The sequence below is a fragment of the Mytilus edulis genome, chromosome 12 (genome assembly GCF_963676685.1).
Source record: "Mytilus edulis chromosome 12, xbMytEdul2.2, whole genome shotgun sequence".
Taxonomy (NCBI): domain Eukaryota; kingdom Metazoa; phylum Mollusca; class Bivalvia; order Mytilida; family Mytilidae; genus Mytilus; species Mytilus edulis.
In genome coordinates this window covers 9,810,375-9,836,424 of record NC_092355.1, presented here as the reverse complement: position 1 = coordinate 9,836,424, position 26,050 = coordinate 9,810,375, and the positions used below count along the sequence as shown (strand labels likewise).

General features: G+C 30.9%; 2 protein-coding genes across 4 annotated transcripts in view; both read left to right on the top strand.

Moving 5' to 3' along the window:
- Window positions 1-8,456, top strand: part of LOC139499671 (uncharacterized) — a 32,084-nt gene extending 23,628 nt beyond the window's left edge. The window contains exons 12-16 of the mRNA XM_071288428.1: window positions 1,956-2,078; window positions 2,584-2,696; window positions 4,653-4,758; window positions 5,710-5,764; window positions 8,002-8,456. Of these exons, the coding sequence (XP_071144529.1) occupies window positions 1,956-2,078; window positions 2,584-2,696; window positions 4,653-4,758; window positions 5,710-5,764; window positions 8,002-8,216 (612 nt within the window). The 3' untranslated portion in view covers window positions 8,217-8,456. The remainder of the gene's footprint in view (window positions 1-1,955; window positions 2,079-2,583; window positions 2,697-4,652; window positions 4,759-5,709; window positions 5,765-8,001) is intronic.
- Window positions 8,457-17,215: 8,759 nt separating this feature from the next.
- The window catches only part of LOC139499670 (polyadenylate-binding protein 1-like), a 40,287-nt gene continuing 31,452 nt past the window's right edge, over window positions 17,216-26,050 (top strand). For 2 of the 3 annotated variants that reach the window (XM_071288425.1, XM_071288424.1), the window contains exon 1: window positions 25,131-25,545. In XM_071288425.1, the coding sequence (XP_071144526.1) occupies window positions 25,372-25,545 (174 nt within the window). In that variant the 5' untranslated portion in view covers window positions 25,131-25,371. Of the gene's footprint in view, window positions 17,432-25,130; window positions 25,546-26,050 lie in introns of those variants that run through there. The other variant, XM_071288427.1, reaches the window with a different exon arrangement.

Below are 26,050 nucleotides of genomic sequence, written 5' to 3'. Positions count from 1 at the left end.
TTTCGTAATCAATGAATCTATGTAATGTAAACAAATGAAATACGGTAAAATGACTTCGAAGCTGTAACGTGTATTGGTCACAAGCAAAACAAATATACATACATGCATTACAGATTCAAATAAAATAAAGAAATGCAACTGATCATGACTAGTAAATATTACCGAGTGGGAAGTAAGTCGTGTAGAATGCAGTAAAGTGATAATTATAATAAGTTAAGATATAATGCTTTGACTATTTCTATCTTCTAAGATACTTCATAACGAATAGTAAAGGATCATTCGTAGAAATCCAGGATAGTTTAAGAAAGTTATTAGAATTTAAAAAACACCAGAGTAGATGTAAAGTTAACTAGCCGAAAAAACAAAGTTAGGTATGAAAAAAATGATGTTTTTGTTTAATAAAAATAATTCTGGATACCATCTTCTGATCATAAACAAGCTTTTGTCAAAGTTTGGTAGAAATACAGCATAGTTATTTAAATTTTAACCCGAGTGAATTTGCAATCATTTGGAGTTGACGTTGAAAATATCCGGCCGCGTAAGTTTGTTATCCAATGAGATTTTGAATGATGGAAAGAAAATCACGATCTTCAACCATCGCAAACAGGTTTTTCTTTAGCAAGTCGCAAAATTAAAACTAAACGAAAATAAAACACTGGACAATGCTTACCAACTTTGAATAATCAGGCAATGTGTAGTTTTCCTCGCCATTGTAATACAAATATAATGACGTAAATATTTGACGTATTTCTTTTATCAAAGTTTTAAAGGATTAGGTCCGTTAAGGGCTGATTTTGGCCTCAAATTTCAGGTTCATCTGACGAAAGATTTTGGAAAATTTTTAAACACTTAAGTGTTTATTTCCGTTGATTCAATTAGTTTATGTGAATGATTTTAACTGATTTACTCATTAAAACCGCTCCAATTTTAGCTTAAACATGAAAAATCTAACAAATATGCTAAAAATGTAACTTTTCAGATAATTATTTGTAAAAAATGACAGTGGCCGCATCCGTGTTCATCCTCAAATTTTATATATGTTATGTATTATCATCAAATACAACTTACATATCAATATAAAGAATGAACACACGTGCGGCCACTTTCATTTAAAACGAAAACCATCTTAAATTTAACTAAAATGATAAAATTGTGAAGATTTCAGTAATTTAGCTTGACTGTATGATGCTAGTACCCGATACATGTGCATTGTATTGTCAAAAACAGTCCATATTTATGTAGCAGAAGTATTTTTTTTTCCAATAAATAACACAAAGTATACATTTCTGTCCCAAGTCAGTAGCCTTAGGCCTTTGTCAGTCTTGTATGCTTTTTAATTTTAGTTTCTTGTGTATGATTCGGAGTTTAGTATGACGTCCATTATCACTGTACTAGTATACATATTTTTAAGGAGCCAGTTGAAGGACGCCTACAGGTGCGGGAGTTTCTCGCTACATTGAAGACCCATTGGTGGCCTTCGGCTGTTGTCTGCTCTATGGTCGGGTTGTTCCCCATTTCCTTTCTCAATTTTATTTTAACAATTTTCTAAAACTGCTATATTGTGGGCCAAAAAGGGGTCTAACTGGACCTACTCCTTTATTTACAAAATTTGGACATAATATTTAATATTAAGGTGGTACCTAACACTACAGGGAGATAACTCTGTAAAAGCAGCGAAACGTTTTAATTACGTTGTGTTGTTAAGAGAATATTAAGCGTCTCAATGATCAAAATTTATATATTAGTGTTTGTCAAACTGTTATATAACAAGTGTAATTTTTCTGATAAATTAGTTAGTTGAATTTGTTTAAAATTTTTATGTTTTTTTTGTCAAAGGGTCAAAGTTAATACTTTGTCAAAATTTTATGAAAATTAAACGAACTTAATTAATTTTAGTGAAGGTGTTGGGTATCACCTTAAGAAGTAATTGTTAACGATTTCGATTAATATTATAGGTTACTACTGGAGGAGTTAAACAACGAATACCTGTCTTACGATTTATGATTAGAGATGTACTGCTAGTTCTACTGAAACATTCAACAGATGATACTGTAATATGTGCTACGGAAATATTGAAGGTTAATTCCTAATACTTGATAACTTGATCGGTTGTGATTAATTAGTAAGATTCATTCTAAATTTTATCGTGTTTTCAAGCCTTGATAAAACTGTATTTCTACTTGAATGCCCAATGACCCGATTAGAAATGCAATATTGATTTGAACAAACGGACATACAAAATTCTTTTGAAAAATATTGCAATTCAGTTCAAATCCATTGAAATAATAAAGACCTATAAACACACTTCCTTTAAATCAAACCAATTGTTTAGGGTTGAAATGAATTTAAGAATCTGTAGATGTTGCAAGATTTGCTTCCACGAAAATTTTTAATTGAATTTATCCCTTACCTTAGGTTGATATGGCTATTATTTTTTTATCACTTGTGTCGGTACTTATAATATGTGACTTTCAAATTTTTGGCTTTCTACATTGGCGATGAAGGTATATCCGGAAATGCGCTTATGATCCATTTCAAAATATCATTTTAATCTTGTTTAAAAAAGTTTAAAATAATTTACAGAGAACAGGAGCTTTGATGGAAGAAACAGCACATTTAAATGGACCTGCAGAGGGAAATTTCAGTGAAGTATTCTCACAGATTGGCCAATTGGAATTACAATCTCGTTTAAATGAGTAAGTTTCGAAATCATTTCAAAGACGGTAAATGAAATTCTGTACAACAGTATACTCAATTTGAATACTTTGATTTTTTTTATTTCGGAATGACAAAACAATAAATTAGTAATTTCATATAAAGCGCGACCTGATGGATAACAGGATATGTTTGGACGATCACAAAACAAGCATAATAAACATAATAGTTGAAAATCATTATGGAGGGTATACTGTAAAAGTACTTGTAATCGTGGGGAACCAATTTTCGTGGTTTTCGTGGATGACTTTATCCACGAATTTAAGTGTCCAACGAAATAAATCAACCGTTGTCCAAATCAAGACATAGAACGGTCGCCATGTAGGTTTGACTATTGATATGATCTAAAGAAAATATTGATTATCGTCAAATCTGAGAATACTATAATAGTAGTCATAGTACAAATTGAATATGAACTGCAACTGTAGGCAGGATTATACCCATTTAATCTTTAAAAACATAGACTATACAACTTTTGATTTTTTAATTCTCAAAACAAATATTTTTTATCGATACAAATCAGATTTCCGGTATTGATATGCTATCATATGATAAAGTGTTCATTTAATATCCTCATAGTTATCGTACTTATGGGAAATAATAATTCCATGTTGGGTTGGCTCTTGATTAGAGTTATTTTACAATTCAAGATGCGTTTATAGCATTTTTTTATCTTACTGTTTCTTTAGGTGACATGTTTATGTGGCATAATTAACACCTTTGATCTTTTGGTCACTCTATCGCTGGTAAATTAGTGTGATCACTACGATTTTCACGGGTCAATGTTTACTTTCTAATTTCCTTCAATCAAGACAACTCGTAACCTTCGATTTCAAATAGCACAATTTTTAATTATTTTTTTTAGAAAACTAAAATCCACGAAATCAAAAACCACGAGCATGTAAATGTTGCTCAATCCACGAAATTTGATACCCACAAATTAAAGTACTTTCAAAGTATTAAGATCTCCGTGATTAGACTAACACGCGATTCTGTGAATCCTGAAATATTATACGTAATTTCAACGATCAACTTCATAAATTGGTAGCCATATATGTTGGTCAATTGTACAGTTACATAATATCAACATGGGTTTGCAGTGTTTGATCTTCAGTGACAGATTAGAGATAATGGCATTTTGACTAAGTTTTGATTTGCATTTCGAATGATGCATGAAAAGCAGAAGAAGACTTTCATCCTACCGACAAAAATCGTACCGCAATTTTTCAGAGTTAATGCGATATCCCATTTTTCTTTTAAACAATTCCACAAAATTTAAACAGCGTTAGACAATTGTCACTACCTAACGTCACTTTTTTTACTCGATAATTAAGTAAAAAAAACGTGTTCCAAGGGTTACTCATTCATTGTTGACGTTATGTGTTTGTAAACATGGTTTGCTATAATCTGTTTGAGAAAGCATTGTTAAAAGCCAATATATTCAAAACTGTATAATTTAATATTTTAACATTTGCTTTATCATAAACATAGTACGATCACATATTGACCTATTCCTTACGATATTGTAATTTGTATCAAAATATGTAATTAATGACGGATGGTATATAAGCATCATACCTTGGAAATCAGATAAATAAAACGAATTGTATGTATATCAAGCACATTTTGTTTGTTATAACACATACATCAATTTTGACAGTTCATATGTATCCAAACGACATAACACACTCAAGACTATTGAAACCTGCTCAAGATCAAAAAGAATCTGAAACTAATACCGTTTTCAGTGAAAACCTAAATATAGGTCAACCCGTTATAGTAAGTTTCAGATTGAACGGTTTTGATCATAACGTAGGATCAAAAGAAAGAATTTACAGTACACTGTACATTTGATGAACTACATGCGACCTGAATTTCAAAATATGTATTGATTTTGTTGAAAATAAAGGAGTATTCATTTGACAATTTCTTTACAGGACAACGAAGTATTCAATAACATCGCTTCTTAAACTTAAGTCCCGCAAATGGGATCGAAGAGATTTTTTACAGCTCCGTGCAACACGATCTGTTACTCAAAACAAAGTAAGTGTTAACTGTGGAATTCTCAGTTGTAAATTTGCGATTTACGGGACGAGTAAACGGGAAAATAAACGATTTGAAATTCATAGAATTCATCAACAAAAACATACTTGTTAAATTTACCTTTAAAGGTTTTTAATAAATTAGTCACTCGTTGTCGCTCGTCCAAAGCTCTTTCATAGATCTACTTTGATCAGGAACGCTCCTACAAACAAAACAAAGCAGATCTACCTGAAAATGTGAAAAAAGTTTTATAACCAGAAGGCAAGCAAAATTAAAACAATTACTTAATATGTTAACTGTATCTGAGATTTTTAAAATTTTAAACGATACCATAACAGCACGTAGGTTGTGGCAACTAACGAAATATGCCAAAAGGGCTAATAAACAGAGATTGATATAATTGAATTCATTTCTCACATTTACCATTATAAATTGTTTTGTACGACAGAAGCGCGTTTCGGAAAGACTCATAAGTCACGCTAGAATCAAGAAAAAAATAAATAATTGAAAACGAATTATAAACCGATTCTATTTAAAGGTAATATTAACATAATCAGTTTTCGACATGTATTGTTTATGCATTTAGTTCAATTATCAAGACAATTATTCATTCAGGATTAAGTACAGTAATTACTAAGTGCGTACCAGGGTTTTCAAGTGCTAATTAACTGTTAATACTATATATAAGTGTGTATGTATTAATGTTTAGTATATGTAGAACAAAGAATAACGCAGTTGATGACACAGTGAATGTTTATCTCAACATTGCTAAACAGTTGTTAATTCATTTAGGGAAGATTTACTTTAAAATGATTAAATCTGATTAAATATCAACAAATAAATCATTATATTGTTGATACAGATTTTTGACCACTATCACTTGTTTGTGTGTCTTTTATACGTATACAGTAGCATAGAGAATACCAAATATCTTCTTGACATTTCTTTCAGCAAACTGATCATGAGTTGGAAAGTTCCCTTGGTTCCATAACATTGGAGAACAATGGTAAATATGTTATATTCACTCGATTTTCGTTAGGTATAAGTTATAATAAATGAATTTGCATTGCAAGCTTTTTCTTTTTGATGAGCAAAAGCCTTAAATTGAAAATAGAACAAAATTGTAATGACAAAACTGTGAAAAAACAAAAACTATAAAATATATAATTTCACGTAATCTAGAAAATAATAAAACGTTTTTTTGAAACAGAGAACCGATAGTATCTAATATAATCAATAACTTCAAAATTAACACAAACACAAGAACCTTAATAGCTTCCTAAATATTAGGATAAAAAAAAATCAGTCCAAAAGTTTGAAATATTTTAAGTATTTAAGTGAAGAATTACACTCTGTTAGTGAACGTGCATATTGAAATCTTTCCTTTTCTCCGATGAATATCCTTTTGATTTTGTTAAGATTATGTCTTACTTCCGACACGTTTTTGGGCGTGAATTTTTATTTGTGTCTTATATATTTGACATTCGATATCAAACAAATCAAGTAATCGCTTTCTTAACTTACAATGTACAGAAATGACACGAATGATGACCGTCGAATAGAATACTAAATGTGATAGACATTCAATATTAATTTCATAGTAAGTCATCATTGAAACAGGTTTTGTTAATCTTCATCATTGTTGCATTAATTCATAAACAAAACGTTTATTTAAATTAAGAAAAAGAGAATACTATTATATGCTCATACAAACATTTAAATACTAGATCTGAGTACAAGATGCATTTTACAAGTTGTTTATTACATGATACTTATCATAGAAAATAGGTAACACACAATTTTTTCCCCCATCAATGCACTATACCCTTTGTCATATTTGAATGGTTCTTTTCAGCTTTTACAGTGACCGAATTTCGGGACAATATAACTACACTTCATACCCTCTTCTTCTAATTGTCATACTGAAGGGGTTTGTGGTTGAAAAATATGTCAATACATACAATGTCCTGAGTGTACACACAACTTCTGGTTAACAATCACATAAAAGGCAGAGTATATTTGGTCTAATGGCTGGGATGCATATATTTGATAGTCGCTTCATATACTACTCAGATAAATATAGGCAGAATTATAATACACTATATATGTATGCAAAATAACTATAATGGAAGACTCCGACCCAATTCTATCATTATACACCAAACATATATGTGGACTTGCTATATATATATTAACAATTGGATCATAATAAATTATACTGGGTAATGTGGTTTGGTCAGTCATTAGAATTCAGTGTTGTGTTTTGTTTACTGCTTTTTTAAAATTTTTTTTGGCCAAAGCGTTGTCAATATATTCCGGACAATTGAGTTTGAATGTACTTTTAGTATTTTCACCTCTGTTGTACTACAACCCATTTGTAAGAAAAATGTAATATATTTAATTATGTCGTCAAATAAAGGCAACAGCAGTATACCGATGTTCAAACTCATAAATCGATAGACAAAAACAAATCCGGGTCATAAACCAAAACCGAGGGAAATGCATTAAATACAAGAAAATGACGACACAACATTAAAATGTAACACACACAGAAACGAACTAAGCATTAGACAAAATCCGATACGAATAACAAATATAACAACAAAACTAAATACATGAATTTGTCTATATCTTGAAATTACATTTAATGTTTGTTGCTACAGAAAAAATGTCTTTAGATAAAAAAGCAAAATTGCGAATGGAGAAACAGAATATATCAATAAAGTTTGAAACCCGAATTTGGTTTTTGCTCAATCGATGTATGACCATTGAACAGCGGTATACTACTGATGCCTTTATATACACTTCTGAACAAGTAGTGGGACCATAGATATATTGCAAGATAGATTAGTCTGTATTGTATACGTCATTTTACAATCTGTTCAATGTTCAGACTACATGTAGCAATTAAAATTTAAAGTTGCCTGCAAATGAATCTTATCAAAATCGAAACAAAGGTCATTGCCCTAACTGTTCAAGCGGAGTTCACGCTTGCCATAAAGTATTTGTATAATTTTAATCCCTATTGCAACCGAACGCATTCTAAGATTTAGATTTGTATAAATGCCTCTTGCCAGATAATGTCTATTACAATTGAAAATACATTTTGCCATGTGATGGTATCTCCACAAAACAAGTTTAACTAAAACCATATTCTAAATATCAAATCTAAGTTGTAATAGGATGTGGGCTGACAATAACTATAAAAAATCAACACTTCATTATTCATTTATCAATTTTCAGAAAATAAGAGCGTGGGAAAAGATAATCAGAACTCAGGGAACAATATGGATGACAAATATCTGTGTAAAATATGTTTTGATAATCCAGTAGAAGTAACATTTTTGCCATGTATGCATGTATGCTGCTGCAAGAACTGCAGCGACAAGTTAAATGTGAAACAATGTCCAATTTGTAGAAAAAAGATCAAAGAAAGTAGACCTCTGTATTTTGCTTAAAAAAATCTATGCTTCTGAGTTAGAAACATAACTGATGTAAATACTTAAGAAACATAATTTGATCTCCAACATTTGTATGTTACTATGATTGTATGTGTTATGCAAATAAAATATACTGGTAGTCAGAAAGTATTTTATATTCAAAGGGAATAAAATTAAAATAAGACGCAAGAGCACTCTAGAACACTCATCTGAAGTAAATTTCGTCTTTATACGTTCAATTAACTTTCAATTATAGAGAGAATTTTTCTATTCTTAACTTCAATCATCTGGAATTAGTGCCTTTTGGATATTTCCCAGGTCACTTTCTAAAAAGTGTTGTCCCGTGTAAACATTTCTGTAGGACTCAATTTCTATAGAATACAATAAATATCAAAACGACTGATACTGTATTTGCTTTAGTTTTAATATATTTATTAATAGTGGATTGGGAAACAAGTTGTACAAATCATTTACTTTAGGTTAATTCGTCCGGATTGAGCAACGGAAACGTGCATCTACAGTTAAATTCTTTTGCAATTTTAAACACAACTTCTGTATTAAAGATTAAAATTAAAAAAAACAAATATTTGGCTTTGTACGACAAAAACGTTTATTGCTTTCTAATATATAAAGTAAAATCAGGAGAGTTACACAATGGGTGAAATGGTACCACGATTTGTTTACTTTTCATCGTTTCTTGATAATATCTACGACAATATCATGGTTTTGATAAAAAAAACCTACGAAACTAAAATGATGGTCAAAATACTTTTATAATTGAATAATAAAAAAATAATTTTGTATAAATCAAATGTTAGAATTGCTATAATTTGAAAATAGTTATATAGGATACAAAGTAAGTTAACCATAAAAAGGTATCCTGTATAACTATTTTAAAATTATATCAATTTTAAGAAGCTAACTGTTCATGCCTGTGAAGTAGTGGGCATCGTGTCGATTGGCCTACGTTAGATTATTTCCCCGGAATTGACAAACAATTTTATTTTCTCTATAACAAAGTCTGCAGCATATCACACGTGGTAGGGTCATTTTTGAAGATATTAAAGTGAATATTGTTGTATATACCTATATAGTGCTTTTAAACATAAAATCAATTAGTTGGTATATTTTTATATATCAAAAAGTTCAAAACCAAATTTAACGAGGAAAATCCAAAACGGAAAGTCCCTAGTCAAGTAGAAAAAAAAATCAAAACCTTTACCACATCAAACAAACTAAAAACACAACTTTCATATTCCTTAATATGTGGAGAACTTGTGGATTGAACGTGGTTTTATAGCTCACTATTATAAAAGAGGAAAGATTGTTTAACAGTCACGTACCATTCCATTATATTGACAAAAAATTGTGAGCAAATAAACAGTTATAATAGGTAAAAATGTCACAAATTGGTGTACAACAGACAAGATTTTTTTTTTACCTTAATGTCTATAAAAACCAACAAGTATTTAACAAAGAAAAACAAAATTACATATAGAAGAGTATCAGTTAATAAGCAAAAATGAAAACTCAGAAATAAAGTGTAATAATATGGAATGGCAGGTGTAGTTTTATCTCTGAAGTAATTATGTATTGTTTTTGTTGAATACATGTTGAAGTGATTGCATTAACTGATAGCTGTAATCCATTTTAAAAAAATCTACTCAAAACAATAACTTGTTTTTTCTCAAATTGAAGTCCTTAATAATCAGTTGAAGAACCTGCGATTCCCGATTTCTATAAGCATTGGAACCAACCAATAGTTATACCACAGACTTCAGACTATGTATAGATGACGAAAGAACTTAAGGAACTGATGAAGCCATAGTATTACACATAAATAGACGTCAATACAGTGTGTTGTATATTCAATTACACATTGTTGACAGCTTCGTCATTTTGAACTATTTACCGACCTCACATTTTTCTTCTCAAGGATTTAAAATAAATTCAAAATTCTTATTTTCCGTATTGACTTCTTTTCTGGTTTAAACATATTTATTTGTAGATTATTGGGAAACAAGTAATTTCAACTTATATTAATCTCATTCCACTTTTCGATTGCGGGTGCTGCCTTGTAGTGGCATTAACCTACTCTTTTTAAAAATCTACAAGGGTGTCTTTTACGGGCAAAATATATGTCTCTCTCTCTCTCTTTACACTGGTCAGTCATTTATCGTTCCCTTCTGAAAAAAAAGTAAAATCACAAAAATACTGAACTTAGAGGAAAATCAATTCGGAAAGTCCATAATCACATGGCAAAATCAAATAACAAAACGCATCAAAAACAAATGGACAAGAACTGTCATATTCTTGACTTGGTACAGGCAGAAGACTATTACGTTTTCTCAAAACTTCCGCGCTATCCGGCAGTATTGAAAATTAATATTTTTCAAATGTCATATCATTTTATACATAAATATATTACTATTCTACATCAGTGATAATTTTTGTATCAGTACAAATTAATAAGTAAAACAGATTTCAATCCTAGTAAGGTAATATTTTTTTTTTTATAAAAGTGTACTCAATTGCTTTTGTAAACAATGACAGTATGCATATTTGTTTTATAGGTTTTCCTTTTCTGTATAATAATACATATATGATATTTGTATTTGTAACCCTCTATGTATAGCTTGTTTGAAATAGAATTAACTTTGCTTGTTTATACTATCATAGATAATAGTTTTAATTTTATGCGAATATTTTGTAAAATGCACAGATCATGCACATGATGAATACACAACAGCAATAAAGAGTTTCAGAAACAAGAAAAACTGTTATAAAGATTATAATTGAATGAGATTTTTACAACCTGATTATAAGGTTTGTATATCAACATTTTATTGTTAGTGTCAATTTGAGCGTTGAGTATAGCACTATTAATTAATTAATTCATTCATTCATTCATGCTCTGTGGTCGGGTTGTTGTTTCTTTGACACATTCCCCATTTCATTCATTCATTCATTCATTCATTCATTCATTCATTCATTCATTCATTCATTCATTCATTCATTCATTCATTCATTCATTCATTCATTCATTCATTCATTCATTCATTCATTCATTCATTCATTCATTCATTCAATTTGATATTTAAAAGGAATGGAAACACGGCTCGAGATCAAACGGGATAACTGCAGCGCACCCACAGAGCTATAATCCATGTCTGACTCGATTTTCGAAATTTCAGTTTTTAATTTTATTATTCTGTCAAAATATGTATTTCAATCTGGGAGTGAAATAAGATTTCTAAAAAATATTGGAAAGCAGAAAAAACTAAGGGATAAAATGAGATATCATTTTAAAGAAGGGACATTTTCCTACAGTTTGGTCTAAATTACGAATGCTTTATGTTATTGGAACAATGTAAATGATTTTATTTCGAAACATGTTGACAATTTTAAGTCGTGCGTCAATTAGTGAGACAATAAATATACAAACACGCCGTATTCTGGTAAGGGTTAAATAACAACTTGAATCTTTTTTTATATCACATAGAGTTTGTTATATGAAAATGGTGATAACAACGAATTTGCTATATATTTTTGCAAAACATCCCATGTTTATAGTTCACATTGACGCCATTTTGCTCAGTCAAATTCCAAACCGACGAAGTTGGAAATTACAGGCAAAAAATGTATATAAAAGAGGGACGAAAGATACCAAAGGGACAGTCAAACTCATATTTAATTTTACCTTTGACGACGTTGTCAATTTCATGTCAATTTCATTTGCAACGAGCACGTGTTCCCTTAGTTTCTATCGACTCCACTGAGAAAGAAAATTATCAGTCAGCAAGACCAAAGGAAAATTTCGTAAAATAGCGAGAAACCATTTTATTCATTTATTTTGTTGTCAAATACTACTTTTATTCTGAGTCGTTGTTTGGTATTGCAGTTTGCCATTATTAAGCGTTGCCGCAAATTACCATTATCTTTACAGCAAAACAGTTCCTTCCCATTTTTTTCTCGCAGAGTAGTAGTCTAGAGGTCGAAAAATATTCCTTCGGTGTTAAAATAAATAATATTTCAACGTGTGAATGTTTTAACTGTTTCTAATAAAAAATTTTATGGAAACTCAGCATAATGTAGCATTAAATAATGAACGGTTGTGCTCGCCGTTATTTGTTTTTTTACACTTTACAGAGTTGATAAATCAGACCAGGATCATATATATATTAAATGTTAGATATACTGTTCCCAGGTCAGACACAACTTATAGTAGTATATACTGCTTAAATTTAATTATATATACGACAAAAATAAGAATAATAGGTTATACATTGTTATTTCTGCAAATTGGATATCCCATAACGGTGATTATTATAACACATATAATCTTAGTTCTTATAACAAGATAAGATACTATATCTGTTCTCCCTTCATACTTTTCTATACCAGTCATATTCCAAAATTCAAATTTATTGTTTAACTGTTTGCATTCCCATTAGTTTCTTTTTAAAAACTCGTAGAATGTAGAATTCCATCTATAACTTGATCTAAATTGATGCATACATTAGTGTAATATCATGACGAGGAACAGGAATATAACTGATTTTCAGAAAATACTTTATTTAAGGTTGTATCTTTTGTTTATTTCATTTAAGCAATTGTATATGAGCCAGTCCATGCGAAAAGGTACAAAAACGAAAATTTTACGAAATTCTAAAAAGTGTGCATAATTATTAGTAGTAGACTTGTGATTTATAAAACACATTTACTTTTCCTCATATCCTTAAACTGTGAGCTTGATTTGCCAAATGATAATGTTAACCCCGGTAGCAGTGGGAATAATGCTCTAGCTTACGATGTTGATATCAATGCAATCAGAACGGGCAACGGTTCGAATCCCGTGCAAAGATGGTTGATTTATATAATATTAAATAACTTAACTTAACTTAACTAGCAAAGACGGTTGATTTATATCATATTAAATAACTTAACTTAACTTTATATCATATTAAATAACTTAACTTAACTTAACTTAAATTTCAATTTCTAAAACACAAGAGGTCATAGTTTTTGTATTTTCCCTCATGTTTTAATGTTGTCTTACTTTCCGTTAACCGGTAATACGGAAGAAAATTAATGACTTTTGTCTCTCTAGTGTCGTAAAATTTTAAGTTCCTGGTCGGTATAGCATTATTCCGGCCAACCAATGATTTTACACTTTCTCAAATACTAAAAATTTAGATATTTCTACGTCTTTTGCTGTTTTAATTGACAAATTCGGGATAGAATTGACAATCTTATAAATGTTTACATTAATGTATTTTTTTCTGATAAAATCGTTTTTCAAAACTATACATTATAACAAACTTTGATAACGTGTCCTGTAAAGTTTACCAAAAGGACTTTTTGTACCTTTTCGCATGGACTGGCTCATATCTAAATAGACAATACCTTGTTTCATTTCATGATTAAATGACCATGTTTGATAACTGTTAAAAGAAAATGATAAGCCAGTTAGAGCGACAGGGTGTAATTAACGCACCGCCCAAGTCAGAGATTCATCATAAAATTTCCAAGTCGGGCGCGTTTCCATTCCTTTTAAATATAAAATTCCTTGGTGTATTCAATCAATCGCGTTCACGAACTTTACCTATATAGAGCCATATGTCGGGTTTAAAGATTGAAGCAGGCGTTGCTTACCATCTCGGACAAAAAAGACCATTTAATGTTTTTGTAAGTAAGAAAGGGGTCGATTAGCACAGATGTAAATCTCGTTTATTTTACTTATTTGTGAACTTGCTTGTCTTTTCATCTTTCTATTACTTTGCAATGCATTGTTGCGTTATATAAATATTGAATGTCCTTTTTTATCCCCCGGCTCTTTTTTCAATTCTCATCTTGATTGTTACACTTCAGAGGATTATAAAATTTGAAAGTAACAATAAACCATATACATGATGAGAAGAGATAGTTTACTTTGCATGTTAAAAAGTTAGTCATAAGAAACGAGTGACCGGTGAAAAATAATGTTTTTCCAATTCTTGAACCAATGCATACAAACATCAAACAATTAGTCTTCTGTGCACGAATTTATCATTTTTTTTTCGTGTAAATTTCGTATAATCGTCAATTTTTATTTCAATCGGTCAGTGTTGTTGTGAAAATATGGCAGGTAATTAAAGTTCGTGTTTGGAAGCCGAAGTTTAACGATTGTCACCTGTTTGTCAACAATCGACAAAAAATCAACAAAAAAGCACGGAAATTGAACACGTGTTTAACATGTAAATTCAGATAATACTTTATTTTAAGGACATCCATGCGTATTGTGAACACCGGATTTTTACGAGATGGGTCACATTGAGGTCACTTTGCATACGGAAAATATGAAGGAAGCAATTAGAATAAAGTAAATTTCTTCTAAATATGAATATATTAAAGAATTTTCGTCAGAAAAAAGTATATATACATAAGTTTTATAATGAAAACTATCCATTGAGTTATAAATAAACATATGCATTATTTTTTTTTTATTTGAGGTTTCTTATGACTTTAAGGTAGAAAGAGCAAAACCGACAATTAAACATTATGCAAATAATTAACAATTTTACAGTAAAAACTACACTTTACCCTCACCATCAATGATCAATTACAATTGTTTTGATATGTTTTAAATGAAATTTAAAGTACATTGTTTTTGTAATTGTTATTCAGTGGATAACAAAGTGTACCTTTCTTTTTTCATTTTTAGCCATAGCGTTGTCAGTTTATTTTCGATTTATGAGTTGGTATGACTGTCCCTTTGGTATATTTTTCGTCCCTATTTTAAATTCCATTTACAATGACACAATATTGCGTTACATTAATATAACGTGTTGACGAAAAAATAAATAAAATTTGATTAACATTGTGCATAGTTTTATTTACCAAACATATTATGATAGTTATCAACATTTAATGTCTCTATAAAGTTTGAAATAAAATTGAAAAAGGAGTCTCATACTTAATTCTTAGGCGCATGTACAGGACAGAATATAATTATTTTTTGTTGATTTCGAACTTCATTACTTCTTGATCTATTCAGGGAGATTGACGAAAATAATAGTCCTAGACATTTTTTTTTAATTATTTAGTATGGTGACACATCGTTGTTAACGTCTTTTTCATATGATATGTGGTCGAGAATCGGCTCATTGTCTATTATACTACATAAACAATCGTTTGTGTTTTAGTGTGACAAAGAAAAAAATGAATGGTGACGATTTTCGCAACTATATGTCATCTAAAAGCCTTCCTTAGGGAGCACAATACATCTGTATAGCCAGTATAAATGTACTTGAAATGTCAAAATGAAAAGCAATAATAAAAAAAAAACAACCCAAATAAGGTTTATGTTAAAAACAAGAACTAAAAATACCCAACCTTATTGTAGATATCTACCAGCACAAACCACTGAAATGCAAGCTCCTGGCTTGTTATAGGCACATACAGAATATTTAGTGTATTTAACCAATACTCTCTTCGTATTTACATATAGTAGTAAATTAAAATATCTAGTTCTTGCCCAATGATATTCCTGTACTTTATCGAATACATATTTCAAGTACGGTAACTGATTCACCGATAGGCAACCAAAATAGACAGATTTTAAAAGACTGAAACATTAATATCAGTTTTTCAGTTAAGTATCAACATTTTTGTCTGTCGTAAACGCAGTACAAGTACGACATTTCGCGAGAGCTTGCAGTCACTTTGGATATTATGGTAATTCTTTTGACAGAATGTTTAGTAACTGCAAATTTACCTATAATATACATGAAATAATCAACAACCTGAATTGTCTGTTTGCCAATTACCGTTATTGACTTTTTATTACAGATCATTTTTTTAGTTTTTTTTTTTTAGGAGGAACATATATTTTGTTGTCAAAATGTAGCAGAAAGAGCAAATTTGTGCAAAATTTTAGTGCCTTTTAGATTTTAAAAATCTTTTAAGTACAATAAATTGGTTGTTTAGGCATATTATCGTGATTACAGATGTTGTTTAACGCTAAGTTTTGGTGAAAAGGCTGAGATATCACTTTCAACTTATCACGCTTCGAGTCGGAAAAGCCAATTTGTCCGGTCAGAACTAGTCTACGAACTTTATCGGAAATATTGGACATATAACAGTTTGACAAACACCAATTGTGACCAGTGAGAAGCTCATGATGTCTTTAACAATAAAACGTGATTAAAACGTCCAGTTGATATTTACAAAATTATCTCCATGTCGTGTTATGTACCATCACAATAAAAATCCTAATTATCTTCTCTGTTAAATACTGTTCAATTAAAAGGACTTATAGCATAATCTCTATCACAAGCATTTTACAATGTATATCATATAAACTCTACAATTATATAAATATATATATAAATATAAAAATTCATATAGCATTTTTGATATATAAAGAAAATAAAAAAAATCACTAACGAAGAAAAAATTAAATATTTGGCCGACTTTGATTTGATTATTATATCTTCCCTTCGATTTTTTGTGTTAATTTTGAAAAACGGCAATGACCTATTAATTCTTTATATGTCTTAAACGTATGACTCCATGATCTTTAAAGGAAAATGTAAGTGCTTGGTATTTGTACAGCTTTTTGTGAACAATGAATTCCAAGACTAAATCTTTTAACCCACAGGGAATTTTATGGTCGTAGTAAATGAATAGAGAAATCGAAAATAATACTAGAAAAATATTTTTCGACTTTTTCTGAACCCAACTTTTATTTTACATAATACTGACATGCTGATGTACAATTATAATTTCATATGTAGTGTTGTTTTAGTTCTGATCATATGAACAGACTATCAAATTCATAAATTCCTTAAAATGTTTAGAACGTTTTGTTATTTACTTTTGATTTCATTTTGAGGACTGAAAAGGGGAAAAATAGACCTTCATTTACATGACTTTGGTTGCTATTATGTGTACACTATTCATGTGTAGGGATACGATTACACATGTACTTGACGTTTGTATTGATTTACTTTTTAAGTATACGGAAGTCATATTTCATTGTTTATAATACTATAATAAAGTGGTAAATGTTACATTTATATATATGGATGTTATCATTGAATATCTATACAAAAAACTTGAAACACAGAATTTTATCAAAACGTTTTAAACCTACAGTTGGTACATGTAAATATATCGTTGGTGATTACAAGGTGTGCTTATTATATTCAGGTTATATGAAGTGGCTTCCGTGCTAGATTTTGTCTGTATCGGTATGTACAGTACTTTAAACTTTCATATTTCTTTTTGATTATTAAAATTACCGGGAATCATACATTATTGTAAAATTACCATAAAAACAATCATTGAATGTTTTTTGGTTTTATTTCCAAATTAAGCCAGATCGTGATATATTTTTAAAACGCAATAAATTCTCTCGTGATGAAAAACTATTTATCTGTTATCAAAATTATCAGTGTATAACATCCTTTTTTCCGGTATTTACTTTTTCAGTTATTTATGCAGCTCAAAATTTAAACATCTCCTCAATATGTGACTGTCAAGGAAATATAACGTATTTGATTGAGTTTTGTTTTCACAGACAGCCTACAGGGATGTGAGTCAGAGTATGTGTGCATAATTTCATTGGCATTTCAGTTTCACCCTTCTTCTGTTACGATGATTGTGATGTTACATAATTGATTTGACATTGATTTTATGACAGCCTGCTACTGTTAAATTGAGTCATATTGTTGTGAACTTCCTTCTTTATAATACAAACGGATGTGAGCGGGTAAATCATCCATGGGTGTTCACAACAAGTGTTTGTCGCAATAAACAATTACCACAACTTTGTACAAGGCAGTAACGTTTTATGCAAACAACTTTTTTAAAAATACAATACTTTTTTATCAATACACAATAAATGTACAAAATTTATTCACAGGAATACGCGAATAAATAATTACAAATGAACAATCAACGTTAATGTATTTGAATTGCCGATCGCGATATATTTAACAAAGGAAACTTCGATCTAAAGTTAGGCAAACTATATATTAAGAACTTGATGCAGATAGCAGCAATTTTGTGTGTAATGTTGTTTACTTCTGGTAAAATATAATAACCATTATATCTTTAATTCCAACGTCTAAATAGAAACAATTTCTCTCTTCAAAACTAGATAAACAATTGCTGGCTGGAAGTTGACGTCAACACTGGGAAAGTGAAATTACTGGGATAAATATAACGTAACTTTGTGTAAATTGTATTTTCACAACACGGCCCCCACTTTTCAAAAAATCGTTTCGCCCTCGAAATTAAAACAAAACATAAACGTACCTTATTTACAGTAATAAAAATCAACAATAACGACAAAAAAAAAATATGCAAAAGTTCTCTTCTCTTGACATTATAACGTTGCTGTGCTTCATTTAATTTCTTTGAACCAAAGGCTATGGTTATTTGTTGTCCATCTTGCACTTGTGACCAAAATGCTTCTATGCCTTCATTAGATTCATCTGTAATTAAAATGAATGGTAACTGTGGATTTGAATATGCTAAGACTGGTGTTAACATTAAAGCATTCTTTAACTTAGTGAAAGCTGCTTTGTAATCTTTTGTTCATACAAACTTGACATTGTTTCCTATCGGCGGTGATGCATTTTCACAAAAATGTAAAATAAAGCGCTATAGAAGGTACAAAGACCTAGACATTGTTAAACTTCTTTTTCGGGAATCTTCCAACTTGAAAAAGATTCTGTATTTTTTTTGGATTCGGTTTATTTCAATCTTGAGCTGAAAGGGAGGGGGCAGTATTGCGAAAGTACAATTTACACAACGTTACGTTATATATTATTCCCATACTTTCACTTTCCCATTGTTGACGTCAACTTCCGCCCAGCAATTGTTTACCTAGTTTTGAAAAATGGTTTTGAAGGGAGAAGTTGTTTGTAGACGTTGGAATTGAGGAATAGGAAGATTAAATGGTATATTATATTTTACAAAAGGTTTTCATGTAGACGTTTGGATTAATGAATAAGAAGATTTAAAGTATATTATATTTTACAAAAGTTTTTTAAAAAACTTTACTTTTTGTAAAATAAAATATACTATTAAAATAAACAGCATTACACATTATTTAACTGATCTCTGCATCAAGTTCTAAATATATAGTTTGCCCTATTAATAGATCGTAGTTTCCCCTGTTAAATATAGCGCGATCGACAATTCAAATACATTAACGTTGATTGTTCATTTGTTATCATTTATTCGCGTATTCCTGTATGAATAAACTTATTGAATATTTATTGTGTATTGATAATAAGGTATTGTATGTTTACATGCTGTTCGCATAAAACGTAACTGCCGTGTACAAAGATGTGGTAATAACTGTTAAATGAGACAAACACTTGCTGTGAACACGCATGTAACATTTTACCATGTTCACAAGCTCGGACCCGTTTGTATTATAAAGAAGTAACCTCACAACAACTAATGGCAGCGGTGGGATTAGTTTAAAATCCGTTTAAATAAATATTGCAAAAGTTTTCAAGGCAGTTTTTAGCTTTTAGTTTTGTTTTCTTCTTTCAGAAATTTGTCGTAATATTTAACCGAATTTAAAACTTTTAAAAACTGTTTTGGTTTTTAGTTTTAAGTTCACTTGATCCTTAATTTCTAGACTTTAAATTAATAGTATATATTTCGCTTTGGTCTTTGAAATTTGTCCTTTTGTTCCGCGTTTCCCACGTATCAAAATTGTTCAAAGCATTCATTGGCCTTTGGTTTTGAACCCTTTTCCCCTTTTTCCCTTACTAAGCGTTATTTTGATTTCAAAACTTTTCAAAGCGTATTTAGCTATTGGTTTTGAAATATCGTATTCGTGTTACTAGTATTTTAATTTTAAAAACTTTCAAGGCATTTTGCTTTTGGTTTTGAAACATCTTGTTCCGCTGATTTGTTAGGTCTTTCAAAACTTTTCAAAGTGTATTTAGCGTTTTGGTTTGAAATTTAACTGTAGGGCTTGAATTACTTTTATACTTTTTATAGCTGATTTAGCTATTGGTTTTGAAGGTGTTTTTTATATGATCGAATAAACATTTCAAATCCTTTCAAGATTGTATTAGCTTTTAGGTTTGAAATTTTTCAGATGTGAATAATATTGAGTAAATCGTGATTTAAGTATCGTGTTTAGACATATAGAATGGGTTTTATTTTGTAACTAAAGTGTAAAAACGCGAATTTATATTCCTTGCAAAATTATACGAGAAATACAAACGAGAATATTTTTAGAAAAAACATTTTTTTTCATTCAAAATCGTTTTCAAATAGATATAATTTCGACGTTCGTAAAATAGTTTTCATTTGAATAAAAATTGCTGCTCAGGAATGAATCGTCAGGTTCAAATAAGTAGAATATGATATGAACCAAGAAGTTGTTTAGGTGCAGTATCGGATTCACACATATTGAATGGAAATCGAGAAAACGTACAACAAAATTCAGCAACAAATGAAGTTGAAATAATGACCCGTGTTTCGGATGGTAATACACCAATTTTCACTGATGAACGTACCATGCAAAGACAGAATGATAGTTAAAATGAAGTAGAAATAGCCATAATGAGACATTGGGAAACAATTCCTAGATGGGGAATGAACAGATATGCTCACTCAAAGTACCTTACATATTAACAAATCAATTGACAATATGCGACTAATAAATCAAAATACAGAGAATACTGTTCAATCAGAAAATAGAGAAACATATTAAAGTATTTGAAGTACAGGTCACTCACATAACAGAGATGCATACCAAAGTGAATTAAATACTGATCACACGGACATAAGGGAAAATCCAAGTACATGGAGTACTGATCACTCTGAACGAAGGGAATAAAACAAAACATCTGTTCAAAGCTACAGAGAACATTAAAGGACTCATATCACTGATGAAATAGAGTGCTGCGAAATGAAGAGACGTGAACAGCAGAGAATGAACTACTACTATTCTGAAGTGGGCAGATATCAGTATTTTGATACTCACCCAGATCATAGACAGTCGCCATCTCAAAATTCTGATAGTACGCATCATGAAAGATTTTTTGAGTACCTACGCAATACATTCACGATAACTAAAAATATGCCTGATTATACATATACCAAAAGTAATTATGCTGAACGTGAAACATATTTTCCTACAGAAATTATACAACCAGATAGAGGAACAGAATATCCAAGAGCAACTGCTGATAATATGATAGACCTCGTTCTCCAGAAAACACATATTCTAATGTATCAAATATGAGTCGTAAGTCATCACTCAAACCACAACATAGACTGTACGGGAATTTCTCGCTACATTGAAGACCTGTTGGTGACCTTCTGCTGTTGTTTTTTTCTATAGTCGGGTTGTTGTCTCGTTGGCACATTCCCCATTTCCATTCTCAATTTTATTCCTGTTTATAATGGCAAAGATGAATGGGAATCATTTTGGTGTCAATTCCAGATTATTTCAAGAAGCTACGCTTGGGACAATCAGAAGAAAGTAACACAGCTGTTGTTATGTTTGAAAGATTTAGCTTTAATTTGCGTCAACGCTCCAAAATGCAGTACAGACAGATATATTTAGTTTGTTTGTTGAGTTAAGGAAGAGACAATATTTTACCATCAACACACAGAGCAGCACTCTAAGATCTTCATAAGCAGAAAAAAGAAAGCCTACCAGAATTTGCGAATAGAGTTGTAAACCTGATAAGTAAAGCATACCCAGATATTAACGGGAATCAGCTATTCGCGGAATTAACTGTTGAGCATTTCCTTTATGGTCTTAATGATGCAAGTACGACGTATGATGTTATAAGCAAGAAGCAAAAATCTATTGATGAAGCCTTGACTATGGTCACGTGGCATGAAAGCTGTAAATCCAGGAGTGGTAAAACACGCAAAACTTCAATACGAGAAGTACATTTCGATAGCCAGTGTGAAGAAAACGATGTGAGAAGGTTACACCCAAATCAATACGTAACTGAAGAAAGACCTAACTAGTTTGTCAGAGAACTCAAAGATTCTATTATTGAGGGATTGGCTAATTGAAATAAAAAAATGCCTAGTTTGCCAAATACTAACAGTAATAATTACTAGTCCAAGTACAAAAAGAAACGGGGAGTAATATGTTATAATTGCAATGCCATTGGTCATTACAAGTGTAATTGTCCTCCATCAAAACAAGATAAATAGGAACCAAATAGAAAAAGTTGTTATACAGAAAAACAACAAAGAGGTATTTATGCACCAGTCAAAAAACCTTAGGATCCTTTAAACTAGAAAGGGCCGTACATGTAGTAATGGTTTCAGCAGTAATGAATTCGAAGTAATTATTGAGAAAAGACAACAATCTATTCCAAATAAGGAAATTGAATGTTCAGAAGAAAAAAAATTTAAAAAGAAAATTTGCAATCTCAGACAAAAATTCTTCTGATAAAACATCTAATTACTGAAGGTTTATGCCCTTCAAGAAGTGATGTAAAAATTATCAGCAAGAAATCAGACAAATGTAGCAAGACTAAACATATTTAAAAAAAAATCAATTTTGTCCAGGGTTGATGCTGTGAATCAGTATAGAGATGATATAATGAGAACACTATTGCTTTAACTATCGGACTTTTACCAGAGAAACACTTTGAAGACAAGGAATCTTCTGTTAATAGTGCTGATGGAGAAAACAGTGTATGTTCATGGTTAAAATCGGTAATTGACACATGTGCTGAAGTCACTGTGCTCAGTGAAAAGGTTTATAGGAACCGTGCATTAGGACATCATCCTGAGTTGAAGACAACAACATAGTTTGGAACCACTGCGTTTTACTTGGCCAGTATACGTAGCTCCCTTAAAGACGATTTGTTTCTTGGTTGTGATATTATTATTATTATTATTATTGACATCACGGTAAATACGTACAAAACGTGGAATTCAAATAAAAGATATTTGTTATCCGTGTGAAGGAAAGAGAAGTGAAGATAAAGTATAAAGAATTGTTCCTGATAAGAGCATTTCCATACAAACTCAATCAGAGATGATTATACAAATACCAGTACAAGATACAGCGATATTTAAAAGTAATCATACATTGTTTGAACCAGTAATTTACGACAATCGCAAAATTCTTGCTGGGAAAGCATTGGTTTTTTTTCACAAATACCGTCTATACCAATGCGATTCATAAATTTGGAAAAAAGTCCATTGAAAATTAAAGAAGGAACTATAATAGGAACTCTGGAGACTGTGGATGAAGTGACAGACTTTTTTGATGTTACAGATGTCCAAATGACAAAAATACCAAAACTTTGTAGATTACATGATCCCGTAAAAACACATCACACTTCTAAAAACGTTTTTACACCATCAAAAGAAAATACAGGTAAAGAATTTTGTTCAGTGCTTTCAGAATATTTAAGAGATTTATTCCAGAACAGTTGTTAAAACATCAAAAGCAACACTTCAAAGAAAACACTAGCAGACGTTTTCGTAAAACACATATATGCCTTCGCTAAATCGAAAAACAGAACTCAGGTCTTGTTCAGTGCTTAAACACAGGATAGACACTTCACATGCAGCACCAGTCTGCCAACCTCTACGAAGGACACTACAAGCTTTTGAAAAGGAGGAAGAAAAGTATTTAAGAGACTAAATAGAAACTGGAGCTTTTTACCATCTTCATCTGCCAGCTGGTCATCACCTGCGGTTATAATCCGTAAGAATCTATTTCAAGTTGGAAGATTCCCGAAAATGTCAAAGAAGTTCAACAATTTCTTTGTCTTTACAACTACTATAGGCGCTTTTTTTTTTAACATTTTCGGGAATCTTCCAACTTGAAATAGATTCTGTAATTTCCATCTTGACCAACAGTATGACCCAGATAGAGAACTTCTGGTTTCAAAAGGTTACATTTCGTCTAATTGTTTGAAGTGCTCTTTCAAATTGGAGCTGAATATAATGATGTCATCTAAATATATTGAAAGTGTTTTCCATTGAAGTCCAGTAAATACTAATTACATGCATTTTGGAAAGTACTCGGAGCATTACATAAACCAAAATGCATCTTGGTGTATTCAAACAGCACATACTTGTTGGTAAATGTTGTTTTATCACGGTCTTTTTCATTCCGCTCTATCTGCCAATATCCACTTTGAAGGTCAAAACAGGAAAATATCTTTGCAGTTGACAGACAGTCAAGGCACATATCGATTCTTGGCAATAGATACGCGTCCTTTATGGTCAATTCATATATTTTCCTATAGTCAACGCACCATCCAATAAAACCATCCTTCTTACGGACTAACACCACAGGTGATGACCAGGCAGATGAAGAGTGTCTTACAACCTTAGTTTCTATCATGTTCTATTTGGTCTCTTAAATATTTCGCCCACCGCTCCCACCAGTTGTTGTGTACTTCCTGCTTTATAATAAAAACGGGTCCGAGCGGGGAAAATCTTATATGGGTGTTCATAACAAGTGTTTGTCTCATTAAACAACTACCACAACTTTGTACACGGCAGTTAAGTTTTATGCAAACAACATGTAAAAATACAATTGGCAATATAATAAATTAAAGGTGTACAGACATAAGTGGTCTCTAAACACGTTAACTCCAAATGAGGCTTTCGTTAGTAGAAGCTGTATCAATTATGTGTATCAGCATTAATCCACCATGAAGGTTCTTTTTGGACCAAAACCGGTCAGGTTATGATACATCACCAGGCGCTGTTAATTTTGTGTATTTGGCATATATACTATATTTTTATGTAAAAATACAAAACGTTATTTTCAAAACACAATAGATATACATAGGAATACGCGAATAAATAATAACAAATAAACAATCTACGTTAATGTGTTTGAATTGCCGATCGCGCTATATTTAACAAGGGAAACTTTGATCTATAAATAGGGCAAACTATATCATGTACATATTTAGAACTTGATACGGAGATCAGTAATGTAGTGTGTATTGCTGATTACCTATTATAAAATATAATAAACCAATAAATCTTCTTATTTCTTCAATTCCGACGTCTAAATAAAAACAACTTCTCTTCTTAAAACTAGATAAAGAATTGGTGGGTGGAAGTTGACGTCATCAATGGGAAAGTGAAAGTACGGGAATAAATATAAAGTAATGTTGTGTAAGTTATACTTTCACAACACAGAAGTTTCATGTTTGATACTTTCAGATTTAAGTATCAGTCTCCTGCTGCTGTGGAGAATCAGATGTTCCCATCAGCTTTACATGGATATATCCATCCTACAACGACACAGGGACAAACACATGGTAATGCCACAACACAGATGGCACAGATGAAGACAATTCCAATTGGCATTTTTACTACGGTAAGACTGTGTTTTACTTGAAATTGATTAAGATTTTTTTTTAAATAATAATGATTGTAATAAAGTTAAGTTGTTTCTTTAAATATACCTACCTAAATCTCTTTAACTGCTTGGAATACCAAGGTATCCATAGATTAATTGATTAATGATTTCTGGTAAACACCAACGAATGACGTTTGAAGATTTCTAATAAAAGAAACACCCAACGGTCTTCTTAAACTCACTGTTCCACTGACGACGGTCGTTTGAAGATAGACTAGCTGGTTTGGAAAACTGTAAGCGAAGAATTTCAGATTTTTATCAAAAAACCACATCATACATGTCATGATAATGAGTTACATGACATTATTTCCAACATGCGTAATTTATTAATAATATATGTGTATTTATAAGGTCCTTTATCTGCTTTTCAACTTGGTACTTTATTTGGCCGTGTTACCTTTTTTGGATTCGAGCGTCACTGACGAGTCTTGTGTAGACTAAACGCCCGTCTGACGTAAAAACA